Source organism: Neofelis nebulosa, chromosome 3, assembly GCF_028018385.1.
Source record: "Neofelis nebulosa isolate mNeoNeb1 chromosome 3, mNeoNeb1.pri, whole genome shotgun sequence".
Taxonomy (NCBI): Eukaryota; Metazoa; Chordata; class Mammalia; order Carnivora; family Felidae; genus Neofelis; species Neofelis nebulosa.
Window position 1 is genome coordinate 162,042,663 of NC_080784.1, and position 19,978 is coordinate 162,062,640.

A 19,978-nucleotide genomic window follows, 5' to 3' on the forward strand; every position below is an offset into this window, starting at 1 on the left:
GGCTCTGTGCTGACTGCTCAGAGCCTGGAGCCTGTTTCAGATTCTGTGTCTCCCTCTCTCTCTGACCCTCCCCCGTTCATGCTCTGTCTCTGTCTCAAAAATAAATAAACGTTAAAAAAAAAAATTAAAAAAAAAATCTAACCAACCTAAATCTAATAGTGCCTTGATCCAACTACCAATTTACAGAAACAGAAAAACACAGAAACTACACTGCAGGGATGCAATCAGTAAAATCCACACTGTGGAAGACTCTACACTTAGGACACCTAGGGCAGGACACTCAGGGTGCAAAACTCCAGTGAAATATGCAAGAACAGTTATATCTGCATACATATTTGTTATAAGGAAAAAAAGAATACAGATTAACATTTTTCTTGTATATACATTAAAAAACTCAAAAGAGATTCACATAAAACTAAAAATAGTGATATATTTTGGAGGGAAACTGGCATTTTCCCCAATGGGAAGAAGAGTTCATTTTATACTTTCTGAACTTGAGAGTTTTTTGTTGTTGTTGTTGTTTTTAAGGTTATTTATTTTGAGAGAGAGAGAGAGAGAGAGACCACACATGCAAGCGAGCAGTGGGGGTGGGGAGAGACAGAGAGAGCGAGAGCGAGAGAGAATCCTAAGCAGTCTCTGCACTGTCAGCGCAGAGTCAGACATGGGGCTTTATCTCACAAACACGTGAGATCGTGACCTGAGCCAAAATTGAGAGTTGGACTCTTAACTGACTGAGCCTCCAGGCGCCCCTTGAATTTTTGACCCATGGAAATTCAGTATCCATTTAAAAATTAAAGAAATAGGGGCACCTGGGGGGGTGTTCAGTTGGTTAAGTGACTGACTCTTGATTGCCTTAGCTGATCTCACAGCTCCTGAGATCAAAGCCCCACGTGTCTGTCTGCACTGACAGTGCAGAGCCTGCTTGGGACTCTCTCTCTCCCTCTCTCTGCCCCTCCCCTGCTCACACACTCTCCCTCTCAAAATAAATAAATAAATAAATAAATAAATAAATAAATAAATAAATAAATAAAACATTTTTTAAAAACTAAAGAACCAATGAACTTAAAAAAAGAAAAGAAAAGAAAAGAAAAAAAAGGAAAGAAAAGGACAGTAGCTCTTAACCTTGAAATGACCATGATAAAAGCTCCTAAGTAGAAGTTCCTGAACAGGTTAGCAGCAAGCAAGAGATAATGAGCACCTGAATTAAGGTAATTTGTCTTGCTTTTTTTCACTGGAGAATTTTAACAGTTTCCAAATTCATTTTCCTGACTGCAGTTTTGCATCTTTCAATCCATACTTCATGTAGCTGTTGCAATTATCTTTGTAAAAAATGCAAATCTAATCATGTTTTAAAAAATTTGGAGATTTCCTAAAACATTAAAAATAGAAGTACCAAAAGAAAAATAATTACTATATGATCCAGCAACTTCACTTCTGGGTATTTATCTGAAGAAAATGAAAACCTGACTCGAAAAGATATCTGCACTTCCATAATCATTGTAGCATTATTTATAATAGCCAAGACATGGAAACAACCTAGGTGTCCACTGATTGATGAATGGAAAAAGAAAGACTAGTATATATGTATATGATGGAATATTATTCAGCCATTAAAAAGAATGAAATTATGCCTTCTGGGACAACATGAATGGAACTTGAGGGTATTTTGCTAGGTGAAATAAGTCAGAGAAAGACAAATACTGTATGACCTCACTTATATGTGGAATAAAAATCCAAAACATCAAGGTTTTACAGAGAATAGACTGGTGGTTGCCAGAGGTAAAGGTGGGAGTGGGGAGGGGGGTATGGGTGAAGAGGGTTAAAAGGTAACTTCCAGTTATAAAATGAATAAGCTATGGGGACATAATGTACAGTATGGTAACTATAGTTAATACTATGGTGCATATTTGAAAGTTGCTAAGAGAGATCTTAAAAGTTTTTATCACAAGAAAAATATCTGTAACTATAGAGGATGACAAATGTTAACCAGACTTACTGTAGTGATCATTTCCCAATATATACAAATATGGAATCATTATGTTGTATACCTGAAGCTAATATAATGTTTGATGTCAATTACATCTCAAATAAAACACTTTCGGTGTCTTTTTTTTTTTTAAGTTTATTTTGAGAGACAGAGAAAGAACACGAGTGGGAGAGGGGCAGAGAGAGAGAGAATCCCAAGCAGGCTCCACACTGTCAGCACAGAGCCTGATGTGGGGCTTGAACCCATGAACCATGAGTTCTCACCTCACCTCCCCCAAGCAGAACTTGCAAGGACCATGCTTCCCTAGTAGAACTAAGGCTCACAGAATCCTTTGTTCAAATGTATAATACAGGCATGTCACAGCATGCCATAACTACTATTTGTTCTAGTCAGTATTTTTTAAAAATATTTTTAAATGTTTATTTATTTATTTATTTAGAGAGAGACAGAGACAGAGACAAAGACAGAGACAGAACCTGAGCAGGGAAGGAGAGAGAAAGAGGGAGACATAGAATCTGAAGCAGGCTCCAGGCTCTGAGCTGTCAGCACAGAGCTCGATGAGGGGCTTAAATTCGTGAAATGTGAGATCATGACCTGAGGCAAAGCCAGTCACTTAACCGCCTGATCCACCAAAGTGCTCCTAGTCAGTATTTTTTTTTAAGTTTATTTTATTTATTTAGAGAGAGAGCTTGCACACATGCATGAGCAGGGCAGAGGCAGAGAGAGAGAGAGGGAGAGAGAGAATCCCAGGCAGTCTCCAAGCTGTTAGCACTGAGCCCAACTCAAGGCTCAATCCCACGAACCCATGAGATCATGACCTGACTAAAAACCAAGAGTCAGACGCTTAACCAACTGAGCCTCCCAGGTGCCCCTGTAGTCAGTATTTAATAAATGAATTATCAGGCCTTACAGCCAACCTAACTCCTTCTGCAAAGATCCTAAATTCAAAGAATGGGATTCCAAAAAGAGAATCAAAAGGCAGGCTTATAAAAAAATTACTAGTTCACTGAAATGAATTTATTGGTTTGTCTTCATTCCAGATGGTCCTTGAAATCAACATCCTGTATTACTCACACAGCACATCAAGAACTGCAGAGCCTCATGCCCTTCTTCCCACAGGTTCCAGCAGGCTGACTCCTTCAAATAGGAACAACTCTCCCTTAGGCATATAATAACTAAAACCCCACCATCTAATTTCTTAGAGAGGAGAGTGAAGTTGAAGAGCTGGTTAGTGGAGAGTCAGGAATTGGTCATAAGAGCAGAGACTAGAAATCACACAGACTCCTAATTAGATCCCTGTGCTAATATCCTAGAAAGCAAAGGAAGCCTTCAATCTTACTACTCCTTGTTTCTTGCATGTTTAGGATATTTGAGCTGATGAGCAAGTCTGTGGCTACAGAAATACTCCTGAGCTTTGACAAAGATATGGGCGTGGCTGCAGATCAAAGTGCTAGAGTGGACGAGGTCCTCCAGACAAGTGGCTGCCTGCCCCACCTATAGGTAGGTTTCTGAGAGCTTTTACTCCTTTTTTTTTTCTTCTTTACTCAAATGTAATCTTTTGGTCTCCTTTCTCATCATTCTTACAACCAAACAGCCCTAATTTTACTTCCCTCCTCATTTTACTTTCCTGTAGTGTTATCATACTGCAAGCTTCAGTGCACTTAACAGTGCACTTAATGGTCATTTACGTTTTTACAGATTATGCTGAATCTCAGGCCCAGCACCTCTTAAGATTTCACCAAACACAAAATTTAAGCAGTGATCTAAATCTTCTTATGTTCTTCTTACCTCTTCTTATGCTGTAGTAGCCCTGGAATCACAGGACTTTAAGCAGGAAGGTATCTGAGAGATAGAGAGGTGAGTATCTTTGTCCAAGATTATGCTAGTTAACTGCAGAAACTTGATCAAAGTCTGTTTTCCTAATATCCAGTTCACTGTTATTTCTATTACATCTAGCTATCTCCATTTTTTTCCCTTAATCTTAGATACTGCTTTCAAATTTGTTTCATAGCCAACTATGGTCTAGCCCACCAGAATCCTCAAATGAAGGACTTTTCTGATACCAGGAGCATCTTCTTGAATCATATTCAAACTCCTGCCTGAAACAGGGAGTCCAAGTGTGGGTGAAGGGGGGCAGAGAGCTGGAGTTGGGGGGGAGACTCATGTTATTCATGTTCAACTAGATGAATTCATCTTCACACCATCTACCAGTTAGATAGTTCTGAAGTGACCTGATATTGTATCTGTTTCATAATATCAGTAAGTTGTATTTAGGACAGTGAAGGTCAAAAGGCAGACCAGGCTCCAATGTAACTATTTGGCCAAATATCAAGAAAGATGGCAGATTTAATTGCTCTGTGTTATTGTCCAAAGTAAATGAAAGGAACAGTATCATTATAAAACAAATAATTCCAGGGAGAATCTTCCTGCAATCATCCAAAATCCTTATAGAGAACAAATTATTTGTAGCCATCATAAGAAAATTCTTGCATGTTCAAGTAGACAACTGTTATGAATTGAATTTTGTCCCTTCCAGAATACCTTGGAGTCCTAACACCTAGCACCTCAAAATGTGACTCTTATTCAGAGATAGGGTCCTTACAGAAGTAATCAAGTTAAAATGAAATCATTAGGGCGGGCCCTAATCTATGTGACTAATGTCCTTATAAAAAGGGAAAATCTGGACAGAAACACATAAAAAAAAAAAAAAAAAGACAGTCTGAAGACACAGAACACCACGTACTAGCCTAAGAACACCTGAGGCTACCAGAACCTAGGAGAGAGGAGTGAAGCAGATTCTCTCTCACAGACCTCAGAAGGACTCAACCCCGCCAACTCCTTGATTTGGACTGCTAGTTTCCAGAACTGTGAGATAATCGTTTCCTTATTTAGTTTGTTTCTTTATTCCCTGAGTTTCTGTTGTATAAGTCACCCAGTACATGGGTGCTCTCTTATGGAGCCCTAACAAACTAATACAATAGCTGATGGCCGATGGGATTCTAATAACGCCCAGTCAGTGCTGGCAAGGAATCAACTTCAGGTTAACACAGAGATGACCTCTTAACATTAACAGAAGGTATATAGCTTAGCTCACCACAGAAAACAAATCCAAGAGTTTTTCCAATTGGGAATATTTTACATATTTATGCAAACACCAATTTCAAATGATGCTTCTCTCTAAATGCCACCTACCACTTTTGCCAAACTGGGTACACAGAGTGGCCACACACACACACACACACACACACACACACACACAGAGTATATCCCTATATTTGGCTTTGAATAGATCGGAAGTTCCCACAGTTGCTGGGACTATGACTGCAACAATTCCTGTCAGTTTAGCAGAGGAGATTGGAACAGCTGCATCTTCAATACACATCATTGTCTTAAAAAGATGCTCAGAGTGAATTACAATTAAATTACAGAGCTGTCAAAAAGGGTTATAATAATAGCATTTATTCACCACATTTACGAGGCCAGACATACACAAAAGGAAATAAAAGCTGAGGGGAAAAAAAACAAAAACCCACTCCACATTACTTACCTCAGCAGGAAATGTGGTTGAGGGAAGAAAAGAAGATGAATTAGTTATCATGCAAAGAGCATAGAAACAGCAATGCTCTGTGTTTCCAGAGGGTCTTCCATTCCAGAAGTCAGAGGCACTTTAAGTCATCATCTGGTAGAGACTCATCTCTCTTTTACAATTGGAAAAAGGAGGGCCAGCAAGGGTGCCATGACTCACCCACAGTTACAGACAAGCAAGGGAGGAGCTGGGACCTGAACCAAGAACAAGGATGACTCCCGCCATGAGCTGAACAAGGAAAGCAAAATCAGGGCAGCCAGATCTGGCCTCTTGTTTTGCTCTCATCTAGAAGAGTATATTAATTTATTCTGCAATTATTTATCATGCAGCTCTTGGAGAAGATTGAATATTGTCCTTCGCTTCTGCTGCCAAAATGACACAGGTAAAAGAGGGGAAGAAAATCCTTCACTGCCATTTAGTCAGTTCTGCTACTAATCAATAATGCATTCAGAACCACCGGAAGAATGGTACAAGTCACTTAGTCACCTTCAACCTCAACGTCCGAAAGATAGATCGAGGATAGTAATGCTTATGCAGTGATAAAACTCCTTGAATAAAAAAAAAAATTGCTAACTAGATCACCATGCAGTCCAGCAATCAACAAATATCTACTGCATTCCCTCTTTGTGTAAGACGTGATAGAGACTGTCAGAAACCAAGAGAGGTGTCACGTTTAGACTTGTTTCTCAAGTGCTCTAAAGAGAGAAGATACACAGAAAGATAAAGCAAAATAAGGAAGTACATATACTGTATTTTAAGTTACTAATTAAGTCACTTAAACAAGTTCAGAGCAAGGAGAAAATTAACTGATTCTTACCAATCTATTTCTCACCCTTTCTTCCCTGAATATGATCACATAATGGTGGCTTACTTGGCACCCTCAGGTTCACCTGAGAGTTCTGAAAATTTATTTCAATTGCTCAATTAAACCATCCTTTCTACTAGTTACGTGGTATTTCCATTATACATAAAGTCCCAACCCATCCCCCATTTTAGACCCTTGCTTGGTGGCAGTAGAATGAATCACTAGGGAAAAAATAAAAACATCTCTAATAGCGCTACATCTGATAAAATCGATGACTTTATAGGAGCTGTTCCCTGAATTAAGACAAAGGATAGATGACACATGACATTATTCTCCCACTCTGTGCCAAGGGCAGGTATCACTTATTGATCATGTAATTATTTTTCTGCTCAGTGTAAATACAGCCCTACAATTTTTCTTAATACAGTACCACTGACAGCCGCTGGTCAAAACTGATTGGTGGTAACAGAAACCACTTGCAATTACAGTGAGATTTTTTTAAGTTTATTTATTTATTTTGAGAGAGCATGAGTGGGAGTGGGGCACAGAGAGGGAGAGAGAAAATCCCAAGCAGACGCCAGGCTGTCAGTGTGAAGCCCGACTAAGGGCTTGATCCCACGAACTGTGAGATCATGACCTGAGCCAAAATCATGACCTGGCTCAACCGACTGAGCCACCCAGGCACTCCTGCATCTAACTTCTTAATAAGCTAATTATGTCATACAACATTTACGCTCTAGGTTCAAAAGGTGATGAGCAGAACATGATTCAAAGATAAGTGTGACAGAGATGGACAGCTATGCCCCAGTATCCATTCTCCCTCTTTTCAACAAAATGCTGAACTCCACTTTTAACTGGGTATCTGGCTATCTGCAAAAAAGTACTTAAGTTCTAGATAATGGGATATAGTCAACCTCCACGTTGTGTGCTTAAATGGGTAGAGAATACATACTAGGGCTGGCCAAGCAACAAGGAGAAGATCTTAGGTCCCAGATTTCATTATGGAGTAGAGCCACCATACTGCCCCCAAAGTGTCTATCTACCTCTAAGCTGTTATGAGAGAGAAATAAGTTTCTAATGTCTTCAAGTTACTGTTATTTTGGGTACTGCTCTTTGTGGACAAGCTTATATCCTGACTAGCAAGATAAGCACATATTAATTTGCACTAACCTAGAGAACCAGTTCTTTTATCAGGAATAAAGCAATATGAGAGAGTAAAAGGAAATTTTTCTTTCAAATATAAACCAAAGAAAACATCTTCCAGTCTGCTTTAAATATTTTCAGTGGTGACAATCTCATATTCCTATGAATTCTGTATTTATGTAGACAGCAAGCACACATCTCATATATCTTTGTATGTAAATCTGATCATACAGAATATCTCACATGGAAGTTCATAGGTACAATACTGAGCCATGGGAGTACTGGAATCTGTTTCAAAACTGTAGATCCTGAATTTTTGCCATCAGAAGTAGCAAATAAATCTGAAACAAATCTGAGGATCTAAGCTAGTAAATGAAGTATTTTATTTCTATAATGAGTCCTGGACTCTTAATTTCCATCCCTTTTCCCAACACACACACACACACACACACACACACACACACACACACACACACACACACCTTACTCACTCAAAACATATCCATGCTTATACTCACACACAAACATGCATACAAACAAAACATTTACATAGGTTACAAAAGAGTTTAGAAAAGTACATGGGGGCTTAGTCGTCTGTTCTGTATGATTTTGGCTCTTGCAAAGTATATCCCCATAGTCTCTGTCCCATTTCAAACCATTCTTTGGCACTACTGTGGTCTGAATACAAGGTGAGACAGTTGTATAGCAACTCAACATGGCTCTTCAGCTACCCTACTATAATTTCATGGTAGGAAAAAATACAGGGTTTCCAAAGACCAATATGAACAGATTCCATCTCCCATAACTCTTGGTGTGTGCATTATTTATTTTTGGTGGGTGTGGGAAAGGAAGGAAATCTAATGTCCTTTTAATTTTTAATGTCAGCACCCAGTTAAAAAAAAAAAAACCTTAAGAACCTGACTTCATTTACCTCAATCCTCACCTTTCCCTGGCTTACTCGCAGGTAAGGCTAGCCAGTAATTACAAAAGACTATGAGGATTATAATGATTCCTTTTTCTCTTTTTATATTTCACTGAAATTTTTCCTTGTTTCAATATGTATCATCCTTGTTTTAAACATGTATCCTCTCACTTAGAAGTAAGACCTAAAATCTCACCAACTTAGAACAGAATGATGGAAGAAGAGTCTAATGGATCTGTTTGCCTACCACTAAAACAGCTCATTCAGTGAAGCTAGGGAGATGGACTGCCAAATCCCAATGATAGACCATTTTTAATCAAAAGAAAAGCAATTTTAAATATATATGAGTAAAAACAACAACAACAAAAAAAAAAGGGCAAAGAGCTACAGCCTAGATGTAAACCAGAGAAGCCCAGGTACTTAAGGACCACAAATCAAGGGATTTGGATTATCATATTAAGAAGAAAGGACATTCTAGCTTATCACTTTTGCCACTCTGTGTAAAGGGACCAGCCAGGTTGTTGCCTAGGCAAGGTGACCTTGTAGGATTATACAGGCTCTTGCCTGCATGAGGATGCCCAGCCAAGCATGTCAGAGGTGAATGAAACCCAGCTTGCCTGCCATTCTTCAAGTGCCAGGCTAGCTGCTCCAGCATAGGGCTGTGACCACCTGAAGGAGAGGCAGTTTGTTTTTTTTTAATATACACAAGGTTTTGAATCACGGGCTCATGGGGCTGCATCTGTCCAGAGAGGACACTGTTGGATAGCAGGATGTGCCAGTTGAGAACAAGCCACTTTAGCATAAGGTTATTTTGAGCTGAAGGCAACTGAGAAGCAGATACAAGAAGAGCTCTCTGCCATCCCCTTATCTGCCTAGAAGCAGGACATACATTTACAAAGGTATTCTCCCTCCCCTCTCTACCAGGAAGGACAAAAGTTAATGACTGGAGACAACTTAGACCCTTATCAGCCGGGAGACAGCACCAGAAGAATCTAAGTAACAAACCTTACTAACTAGCTTTTATCTGTCAGTAGTTTTCCCATATATTTTCCCTCTCACATTTGCCACCACTAGAAATTCAAAGTCCTTTTCCTTTGTCCTGTCACTTCTCTAAGTATTTATTGTCCCTTTGCTAAGATGGTATATAAGACCAAATTTTAACTATCCCTTGAAGTTATTATCTGAGTACTCTCATTCTAAGTTTAATGCACACATTACAAAACTAGTTTTTCTCTCATTAATCTGTCTTTTGTCAGTCCAATTTACAGAACCCCAAGTAGAGAACTAAGGAGAATAGTGGGAAGAGTAATTTTTCCTTCCCTACCACACCTGTCCTTCATTCTCAAAGGGCAGTTTTTTTTTTAATTTTTAAACATTTATTTATTCTTGAGAGAGAGAGAGACAGTGTGCAAGTGGGGAGGGGCAGAGAGAGGGAGACACAGAATCTGAAGCAGGCTCCAGGCTCTGAGCTGTCAGCACAGAGCCTCACATGGGGCTAAAACTCATGAACTGCAAGATCATGACCTGAGCCGAAGTAGGATGCCTAACTGACTGAGCCACCCAGGTGCCCCTGAAAGGGCAGTTTTGTTTCAAGAATTAGAAGGTCTGTAGCCCTATATGGAGTTAAGTACTAGATGATCTCAAAAAAGGGAGAAAGAACTGGGGACACTACCTATGTACCCTTTATTGGTAATAGGGTACCTCTGGGTCAGGAGGTGAAGCTAAGGTGAGCAGAGCAGTGTCATGGGAATGCAACCCGTGCAGTCCCAAAGAGCCCTATGCTTGTTCTAATGTTTTGCTTTTACTGTTTTAAAATTCTTAGTTTTTTTTCTAACAAGGGTCCTCAAATTCTCATTTTGCACTGGACCCCAGAAATTACGTAGCCATTCCTTAAGGTGAAGGTGGCATAGTAAAGTGCTGAGAAGTTAGAAACCACTCAATGCTACAGCCTCTAGGAGCACAGTTCAACACACAATATTGGACTTGGGGGTGAAAAGACAAAGGGACCTTAAGAAGCTACTGACCAGACCCTCCTATAAGCCATGGATTGGTAATGACAGAGCACCCAGGGACTGCTGCCAGGGATGAGAAGCTCAGGGTGGTTAATTTTGTAACCCAATCGCTCCTCCTTCAAGTATGAGAAGTCTGTGAGGATTTGAGTCCCTCAGAGAATTACTCCCAGGTACCAAATAACACAAGTACTCCAGCTCAGTGATGGTCCTTTCCAGCCCTCAATGATTACTGGTTGGCTACTAGCCCCAGTCAGCAGGAGGGAGAAACAAAGAGAAATGTCCTTACCGACTGGTTTGATCACAGACATTTCTACTCCCTTCTTTTAATAACGGGAAATTGAGGATTTGATTGTGATACTCATCTGCCCTCCTATCCTTCTTTTTACCCTTCAGCATTACAAAACAAAAGTTTATCTATTTTGAGAGAGAGAAAAAGCATGAACAGGGGAGGGTCAAAGAGAGAAAAGAGTCCCAAGCAGGCTCCATGCTGTCAGTACAGAGTCTCAATCTGAGGAATCATGAGATCAATACCTGAGCCAAGAAAAAAGAGTTGGATGCTTAACTGGCTGAGCCAGCTGAGCGCTTCTACCCTTCAGCATTTTTATCCTTCTCTTTTAACTCTTATTACAATGTGCAATATTACAGAGGCTAATTTTCTATAGGAAACATTCAGGAAACTTCATTAAGATCATATGTATCTCCCCATTAATTCATCAGTTAGGCAATTAGGGTGAAGTGGACTCTTGTAGTGAAAATAAATTCTTTTTGAAATTTCAAAATGATAGTATAAATGAGATTTTAAGGCTTAGTCTACTATTACCTCCAGTTGACAGAATTATAAATTATTTATGTTCTTTATATTATTTATTTTCAAAGTGTTTCATAATATTTTACTTTTGCGGTTAGAAAAAAATAAAAATTGTAAAAGATTTAGCCTGAGTAAAAACTATTTCCACATATTTTAGGAACATCTTTTTTCCATATAAACTGCTGATATACTAATTAGAAACCATTTTTACCTATTCATTAAAGCTAGTTCCTTAAGAACTTCTACTTGGAGCCTAGCTCCAACTGCTGTATCTTTTCATCTTTGTAAACCTTAAGAATGTCACTTAATTTTTCAAATGTGGGGTTTGAAAGACACAGGAAAAAGTAAAAATCATTCATAATCCAGTCACAGTTGAAAAAAAAATAATCTAAAATAAAAGGCAAAATATCTCCCAACCCCAGTTTTCTAACACATGAACAGATGTATCTCTTTTTTTAAATAAGAGAGAGATTACAATATTTTCATTTTTTCACATAAAAGTGTATCATGCACATCTACACTGGACAGCATACACACACACACCCCTTGTCCTTTTTAATGGCTGTCTGAACCATGATTTATTTAGTCAATTTTCCCATTGCTGGCAGCAGATTGTTTCTTGTTATTGCAAATATGGCTTCAATGAATAATTTGGCATATGTATTTTTATATATAATGCTATTACTTTTGCAAAATTCTTAAGAATGCTATTCTTCAATTAAAGAGGACAGATATTTTAAATATTAATAAATGCTATCAAATGGGGTGCCTGGGTGGCTTGGTTGAGTGTCCGACTCTTAATTTTGGCTCAGATCATGATCCTGGGATCGTGGGACTGGGCCCCGCATCAGGTTCCACACTGAGCATGGATTCTCTCTCTCTCTTAAAATCAATCTCTCTCTCTCTCTCTCTCTCTCTCCCTCTGCCCTCCCCCTCAAATAAAGTAAGTAAATGCTATCAAATTATCCTCTTAAAGGATTGATCAATTATACTCTCATAGCTTATGAGTACCCCATTTCTCACATCTTTTATTGCACATAACATTATCAATGTTTTTCAAAAGTTCTTAATCTGATTCTAAAAGAAATGTTTCCATTCATATCCCAGAACATCTTTCCACACAACTTTTGGCCACTTGTGAAATTTCATCTGTAAATGTGTTCATGGTCATGCCTATGTTTTCACTGACCATCTTTCTCTTGCTGTTCACTTTTATACACTCGCTGCTCAGCACCCCCAATGATACTAGCTGAGTCACTCCTTCACAACACCCAGTGCTGAGGCTGCCATTAGACCGAGGCGAGAGCAGCATCTAAGAACATACCAGCCTCATTATTTAATATTTTATTGTTTCAACATCCTAGCATGAAAGAATAAAAAATGTCTGTCTACCTGCTACTAATGACCATAAGCATAAAGCTTTAACAGTGCTCTGGAATGTTCAAATACCAAGATAGCTTAATAGAAAGTATCACATCACAGCATACATAGCCATGAAGTTATTTTCTTCACATGAATAATTTCATGTGTACACACAGCAGTAAAAATCACAGCACACCTCATCACACTGTGAGCAGCCTTAAAGAGACAGAGCCATCTACTCGCAGGAGAAAATTGCTGTAAGTTGTTTTGGTTTTTGGTTTTTACTTAGAGAGAGAGAGACAGAGAGAGAGAGAGAGAGAGAGAGAGAGAGAGAGAGAGAGAATACCAAGCAGACTCTACACCACCAGTGCAGAACCTGAAGGGTTCAAACTCACAAACTGTGGATCAGGGCCTAAGCTGAAATCTAGAGTTGGATGCTTAACCGACTGAGCCACCCAGGCAACCCTCACCAGAAAATTTAAAAATAATTGCGTAGAACATTATCATCCTTTGTAAAAATATCTGAATGTTTTAAAAAAAACTAAAATATAATTTACCAAAAGATGACAAATGTTTGGTTAGAATGGTGAGTTTGGGATATATATATTTTTTGTCTTCTTTAAATTCTCTAAATGGTATTTTAATTTCATCATTTTAAAGTAAGTTTTAATTCTGAAATTAGAGTGGTGGTGGTCACACAACTCCATGAATACACTAAAAACAGAACCATATGCCTTAAAAAGGTAAATCTGATATGTGTGTTATTTCTCAATACAGTTGTGATCTTCATAAAAGTAAAATTTTAAAGTTAAATACTGCACTGTAGGGGCAGGAAAGATATGGGAACTCTGCACTTTCTGCTCAATTTTGCTATAAAAACTAAAACTTCCCTTAAAAATACGGCATATTTTAAGAAAATACTACAATGCAGCCTTTGTTAATTTCTCACTAATTTTATGTTTAAAATTCTGGGAGGCAGTAGAATACATAAAAGCTACAGCACAGATAAGCCTCTTTTCAACCCCCTGTTCTTGGCAATGATATCTGATAAGCAGCTGAATGTGGCTTCTTAAAGCATCAATGAAACTCGTGTCAGCATATTCAAAAACTTCTGGGTGACTTTGATTCTAAGGTAACTTACTGGGCTTGTGTAGAGTAATCTATGCTCCCACTATGCTTAGTAGAATTAACAATGTTGAGTTTGACAGTATCTTAGAGATATCCATTATTTCTCTTTCTATTCTGCTCAGCTTCTGGGGTCCCAGCTGATGATTAATGAAAATTTCAATGTGTTGAACTATTTCATATAAAATTAAGTTCTAGGTTAATTAAAAAGCCACCAAGAATAAATTGATTCCATTTATCACCAGTGTACTGTAACGGACAGGAGCTCTCTGGGGGCTGGCTATTCTTTTAGAACCTTCTATCCCAAAATGGGATAACTTACAAATATTGTATCTAAATGGCTAAACAAGAAGCCATAACAATCATCAAGATACAAGTGAAACTGTTCTACTATAATGAATTTGGTAAATAGACTTCCGAATGTTTCTTTTCTTCAAAAACGTATATAAAAACAAGATCCCTTTTTGTTCCCAAATGATGAATGGGAACAAAAGAATATTTCTATGTTACGGTGGTCTAGCGTATGGAAAAGAGTCACTACTCCCAACTTGGGATCTTTAAATTTACTCCAAGTGTTGTGAAATCTGTTCTTGGAAGCTCAGGTAGGAGAATGCTTCTACCTGAAAGGAAACTTGCAAAGTCCTTAGGGAGAAGTCCTTGAATACTGATTGGATTTCAAACTAAGGGCATAAGAAAATGTTACGTTCTCTCTAGCCAAGCCTGTTCCTCAAGACCTAAATTAAGGTATTGCTAAAAACATGGAACAAAATTTAAACAACATTTGTCACAAGATGGTAGCACTTCTTCTTTCACTTTGCTACCGTGATACAAATCTTTGGGGGCGACAACTCATTCAAGTGGCTGTGTGTTCAGATCATCTTCCTGTGACAGTGTAATTTAGCAGGAGCATCTGTGACTGGGGACTACTTTCTTTAGGATTTGTTTAGCCTGTTATACATCAAGCTGTAGGGACTGACCTCCCCAAACTGCCACTCTGCTCTGAAAGAGGTGAAAAGGAGCCCAAGAAAGCACAAACAAAAACCCAGAAGCTGAAAAAATACAAAAGAATCCACTTGATGAATGAAAAACACAGGAAACTTTTGACCGAACATAAATGATCTGTGGCTGCTCAGGTTTTAATAAATTTAAATCACCGACCATGAAAACAAAAACTACTGACGTAAGATTAATATTTGTTCTCATTTTAAAGTATATTATTTTTTCCATGCCTTTTATTTTTCCCTTCAACTTTAAGGGTATAAATATTCTATTCTGCCTTTAAAAAAAAAGTCAGCATGGAGAAGGGACACATTTTTTTGTTCTATCCTACAGGCACTGTAAAGGACATGGCCATAGCTTTAAGAAAAAAGTTACTTGTGAAGTAACAGTGCCTGGCACAAAGTAGATGATAAGCTCCCAGTAAGTACACACAGAAAGCTCTGCTCTTGAAAGTTTTATGTGTCTATTTCTTCACATGTGCAAAGTAGTTCAATGAGTACTATTTTTTCCTATTTCCGTATTAAATACTACCTTCTACCACATCTAAGGGACAGACAGATAATATCTTGCTGTATTGCAGGAGGGTAGGAATGAGATAGATCATTATGCATCTGTTTCTTCCCTGATTAAATGCTAGAGCTAACTTCTAATGTCAGAGACCTATGATAACACAAATTCGCTCTGGAGAAGGTGCCTTCTCCTATCTTCTGTTTGAGGTTCGTGGCCATTGGGCCACAAAATTTCTCATGATTCACAGAAATGATAGCTTAAAATGAAATCTGGTTTATTTGGGGTTTGGACAAGAGATACTTTTTTTAAATTTTTTAAAAATGTTTTTCTTTATCTTTGAGACAGAGAGAGACAGAGCATGAGCAGGGGAGGGGCAGAGAGAGAGGGAGACACAGAATCCGAAGCAGGCTCCGGCTCTGAGCTGTCAGCACAGAGCTGGACACGGGGCTCGAACTCACGGACCATGAGATCATGACCTGAGCTGAAGTCAGACACTCAACTGACTGAGCCACCCTGGCACCCCTGAACAAGAGATACTTGAGGAATCAACTTTATAATCACAGAACTGTGCAGATGCGCCACACAGCAAAGTAAAACTGTGATTTCTAATGAGGAGACATAATGTTGTCAAGGGAGTCACATAATCTAGGAAAAAAGAAAAATATTTCCTAAAAAAATAAAATAAGAAACTAAGAAGGTCTAACAGACTTCTTTGTAACCTCTCTTAGGGATGTAGTAAAGCCTTCATAACATGAGTCACAGAAAATTACTGTGGGGCCAGACTCTCACATACTGGAAAGTCATACTGGCCAGAGGGTCTGTGTTGTTGAGCAGGGGTAAAAAGGAGAAAGTAGTTCAGTGAAGGCATAATGCAGAATGTCTACCAAAGCTCTCGTTTATCCTAATTTTGACTTCTACTTTCCCAAAGAGAAAAGTTTACAACATCCAAACAAGCTATTGTAAACCCACTTTTTAAGGGAGAGAAACTCTGCTCCAGATAAAAGAAAAGAAAAGAAAAACACATAACACCCAGGAAATCAACAGCAAGATTGCATTAGTATACACAGATCCTTTACATCTCTGCCAAGGAAGGTGGGGATTAATCCAATCACTGTTGGCTTCCATGTAAGTCATTTGAAAGAACTTGGGGGGAAAAAACTGAAATGGGAGTTTAAAATCAAAATGTTCTAATCACTAGTAGTAAAAATAGATGTATTTTAGGACTTACTGAATGCAATATATTGTGATAATTCTTATTTATATGGTATAATTGAAGGATGAGGTTAACCAAATGTTACCCCTCTCAGTATCAATTTTTTTTTAAATAAAGGTATTTTGAACAGAAATTTTTCGATAATAAATTATACACTGAATAGAATGTAAACTGTTCTTGGAGTCTCGGGGCCATTATTATTAGGCTTAGATGTAATAACATGATATCTTAAGGAAATTATTCAAGATGGTCTGTTCCTGTCAATGCCCTTCTGCCTTAAAACATTTTTGTGCCTATTTTAAAATAAGTATTCTGGGGGCGCCTGGGTGGCTCAGCCAGTTGAGCGTCTGACTTCAGCTGGGGTCATGATCTCATGGTCTGTGAGTTTGAGCCCCACGTCGGGCTCTGTGCTGACAGCTCAGAGCCTGGAGCCTGCTTCGGATTCTGTCTCCCTCTCTCTCTGCCCCTCCCCTGCTCATGCTCTGTCTCTCTCCTTCAAAAATAAATAAAAACATTAAAAAATAAATAAATAAAATAAGTATTCTGCCTCCTTCTTTCACGTGTTTAACTGTCACTTCTTATTAGGTCGGTGAGTCTTTTTCTCATAATTCCTTCTTTTAAATTTATGCTTCTTGTGCCTGTGCAATAGGAGATCAGATAATCAAGGATAGAATTGTATGTACAGAAAGAATCACTAGGTGCCAAGCAAAAGCCTAAGAAGCTCCCCTAGGAGTTTGGAGAATGAATGATATCTGTTTTAGCTGCCTTTGCTTTACTGTATCCCAGACAGTTGAGGTCATTGTACAAGTAATTTATAGTTAAATCCAAGCATTTCTGTACATTAAAAGCAATAAGGAAAAGATGGCTTTCGTCTCTTTAATGTGCCACTCAGAGTAGGCACTCTGTATCGTACCTGAAACAACAGCACTCAGAGTCTCATTATGGACATTCTGTGTAAGTTTAATTCCCTCCATGGCCATGATTTTGTTAAATGTTACTGAAATAAAAAGTACAACATGCAATCTGTGAGCACCAAGGTTGTGAAATTGGAAAAAAAAAAAAAAAGTGCCCCACACCTATATTATCAATTCTGTGGTGCATCTTCCACTTCAGTGAAAGAAAGCACACTACCTTTATCATGTTGATGCATATAATTTGTAATAAAATGGAAGAGATAGAGGAAAACAAAGTGATACCTGTAATAAAACACTGAAATTATTATTGCATTTCACAGTCTATAAGAACTGCACATTCACAGGATTACAGTCTCCATCAAACTGCTGACCCCTGCCAAGAGGGAAAGATTTACTGCACTCCTCACACCTGAAAAGGAAAGGTAGGATTAGTTCATGGACGCCTTCCCTTTCAGTATTAATAGAGTCAGTGTTTATACTAGATGAAACTACATGATTCCCAAACAATGAGGAAACCTCTACCTTGCCAAATTTACAACCTCTCACATCTTATCTCTTCTGTTTCAAAATGTTCTCTAATATCCACAGATTTGTGTTGTCATTATAGTCTAATTTCTCATAATTCTTTTAAGTGAAGAGAATAATAGGTTTATAAAATAAAACAATAATCATGATGATGTTTTCTTTTGTTCTTATATTATTTTCTAAGTAGTTCAACATTTTTTGCAAATATTCACTCTCACAGTCGTTGTTTACTAGGAAAAAAATTATGCTGGACTGACAAAACTAAGGCAAAAATTTTTAAACATTTAAATTTATTATATAAAGTAGATTTATACCCTCCTGCTTGGCCAAATGTAACAAGTTTCCATTTTAAGTTCTTTCCTTTAGCAAGATTAAATTCCATGTGCTTTTCTAGCTACACCCACAGATTCTTGTAGCCCCCATCTTCCTACCTGGTATAAGTAATCACCTGAACTGTCTTTATACCATAATGTCTTTTTTTCCCCAAACTTTCTTACAGTTTTTCAAATACCAACCATGTTCTTGAACTTTGTAATTTATACAGCTCTTATTAGCTGTTTTTTAAGAACATTTTGCCATAAAGCATTTGTGCATCTTTCCCCTACATGTTTATAGCCGTGTTTTGACCATGGTCCCCTCTATGCCCTGAAACTCCTTTATCCTGGCACAGTGGCTATACTAAGCAAGCTATTTATTCTCCCTACTTCTATGTCACAGTATGAAGCATCTCCTTAAACTCAAAATACACTTTTCACAACCTCTTCCTTTCCCAGGTCTTATTCTTTTAAAGGAATCACATCAGTCTCAAGTAGAAACATGAAACTGAATACTTTTCTTATGGTTTTTGTCAACGTTACAATCAAAAGTCTCTTCCTTTAAAAATTCCTAAATTTATGACTTCCATCCCTCTCCTAATGTTACTGAATTTATTGCTATGACAATTAACAAAATCGCAACATAAAAGTCATCTCTCTACTTACATTTGGCCAGCTCTATCCAAGAGGTTTGAATCACTGGAAGGTCCATCCACTTTCAGAGAACTAGTCCTATTTCCCATGGTTTTACTTTTCATTTTTCATTTATTTCTAAAACATAAACTATATTAGTGGTTCCTTATTCAATTTAGGTTCCTTTTATGTATCTCTTAGCTGCTTCTTTAGCTTAACTACTTTGTTAGTGGTAATCTTAAATCCCATCATCACTGAAGAACTGGATATTTTAAAGCTTCACTACTTTTTGTTATTGCTGTCATAATGCTGTGAATGCCACAATATTGCTTTTGAATGCAATTTTCTGGGCCTGACTTACAAATGTCCTCTGTTGGATTGGCTGAAATCAGTTACATGTTTTCTTTTGTAGGATCTATTGCTACCGTATACTGCAAAATTGTGCCTATGGATTTGTCTTTTACAATCTACCCATCTAATAGTGGGATATGTTAGCCAAGAGTTGGGAGAATGTATCCATATCATTCACTCTTTATGAGAATGTGTCTCTAGTCATTTTATACCTTACCACACTGACTTTTAAAGTGCTCATATTGGTATATTTTCCCATTTAATTCAACTCATCAACTATTTACTGAGTGCCCATGAAGAGTACAATACTGAACTATAGAAACTGGGAACCGAAAATGAAACACAAATCATAATGTGTAAATCTACAATCTTAACAGAGGCAGGATACAGAATGCTCCAGTACTAGAATATAAAAAATACACTTTTCTTCCTGACCTTCTAAATAAAACATAGTAGGCTATAAGCATTCTTCGATTGCTTTGATTCATATTTGCCAATTTGATTATTTGCAAGGCATTCCTTGAGATTATGTATACAACAGTAGCCACAGAACATGTAACAATTTGCAATTTAATAGAAGAATAATTTCATAAATCAATACCAACATCTCAATCCCAATATGCTTTTGTTGTTCTCTACTTATAATGTATGGGGGGGGTTTTGGTGGAAAATTACCTACTGTAGTAAAATGAACAATTTGGGAATGAGGAAAATCTCTAGATATGGCGTTTGGAAATCTCAACATATACTTCTTATTTCACTTTTCTAA

General features: G+C 37.9%; 1 protein-coding gene across 16 annotated transcripts in view; it reads right to left on the reverse strand.

The window, feature by feature from the left end:
- The window catches only part of CRACD (capping protein inhibiting regulator of actin dynamics), a 279,668-nt gene that overhangs the window by 109,670 nt on the left and 150,020 nt on the right, over positions 1 to 19,978 (reverse strand). For 9 of the 16 annotated variants that reach the window (XM_058722491.1, XM_058722490.1, XM_058722484.1 and 6 more), the window contains 3 exons: positions 18,892 to 18,996; positions 17,669 to 17,795; positions 17,386 to 17,469 (listed from right to left, as the gene is read on the reverse strand). The exons of 4 other annotated variants lie outside the window; for them this stretch is intronic. In XM_058722491.1, coding sequence (XP_058578474.1) covers positions 17,386 to 17,452 — 67 coding nt within the window. In that variant the 5' untranslated portion in view covers positions 17,453 to 17,469; positions 17,669 to 17,795; positions 18,892 to 18,996. Of the gene's footprint in view, positions 1 to 5,534; positions 5,695 to 17,385; positions 17,470 to 17,668; positions 17,796 to 18,891; positions 19,009 to 19,978 lie in introns of those variants that run through there. 3 more of the 16 variants (XM_058722485.1, XM_058722486.1, XM_058722495.1) reach the window with 3 other exon arrangements.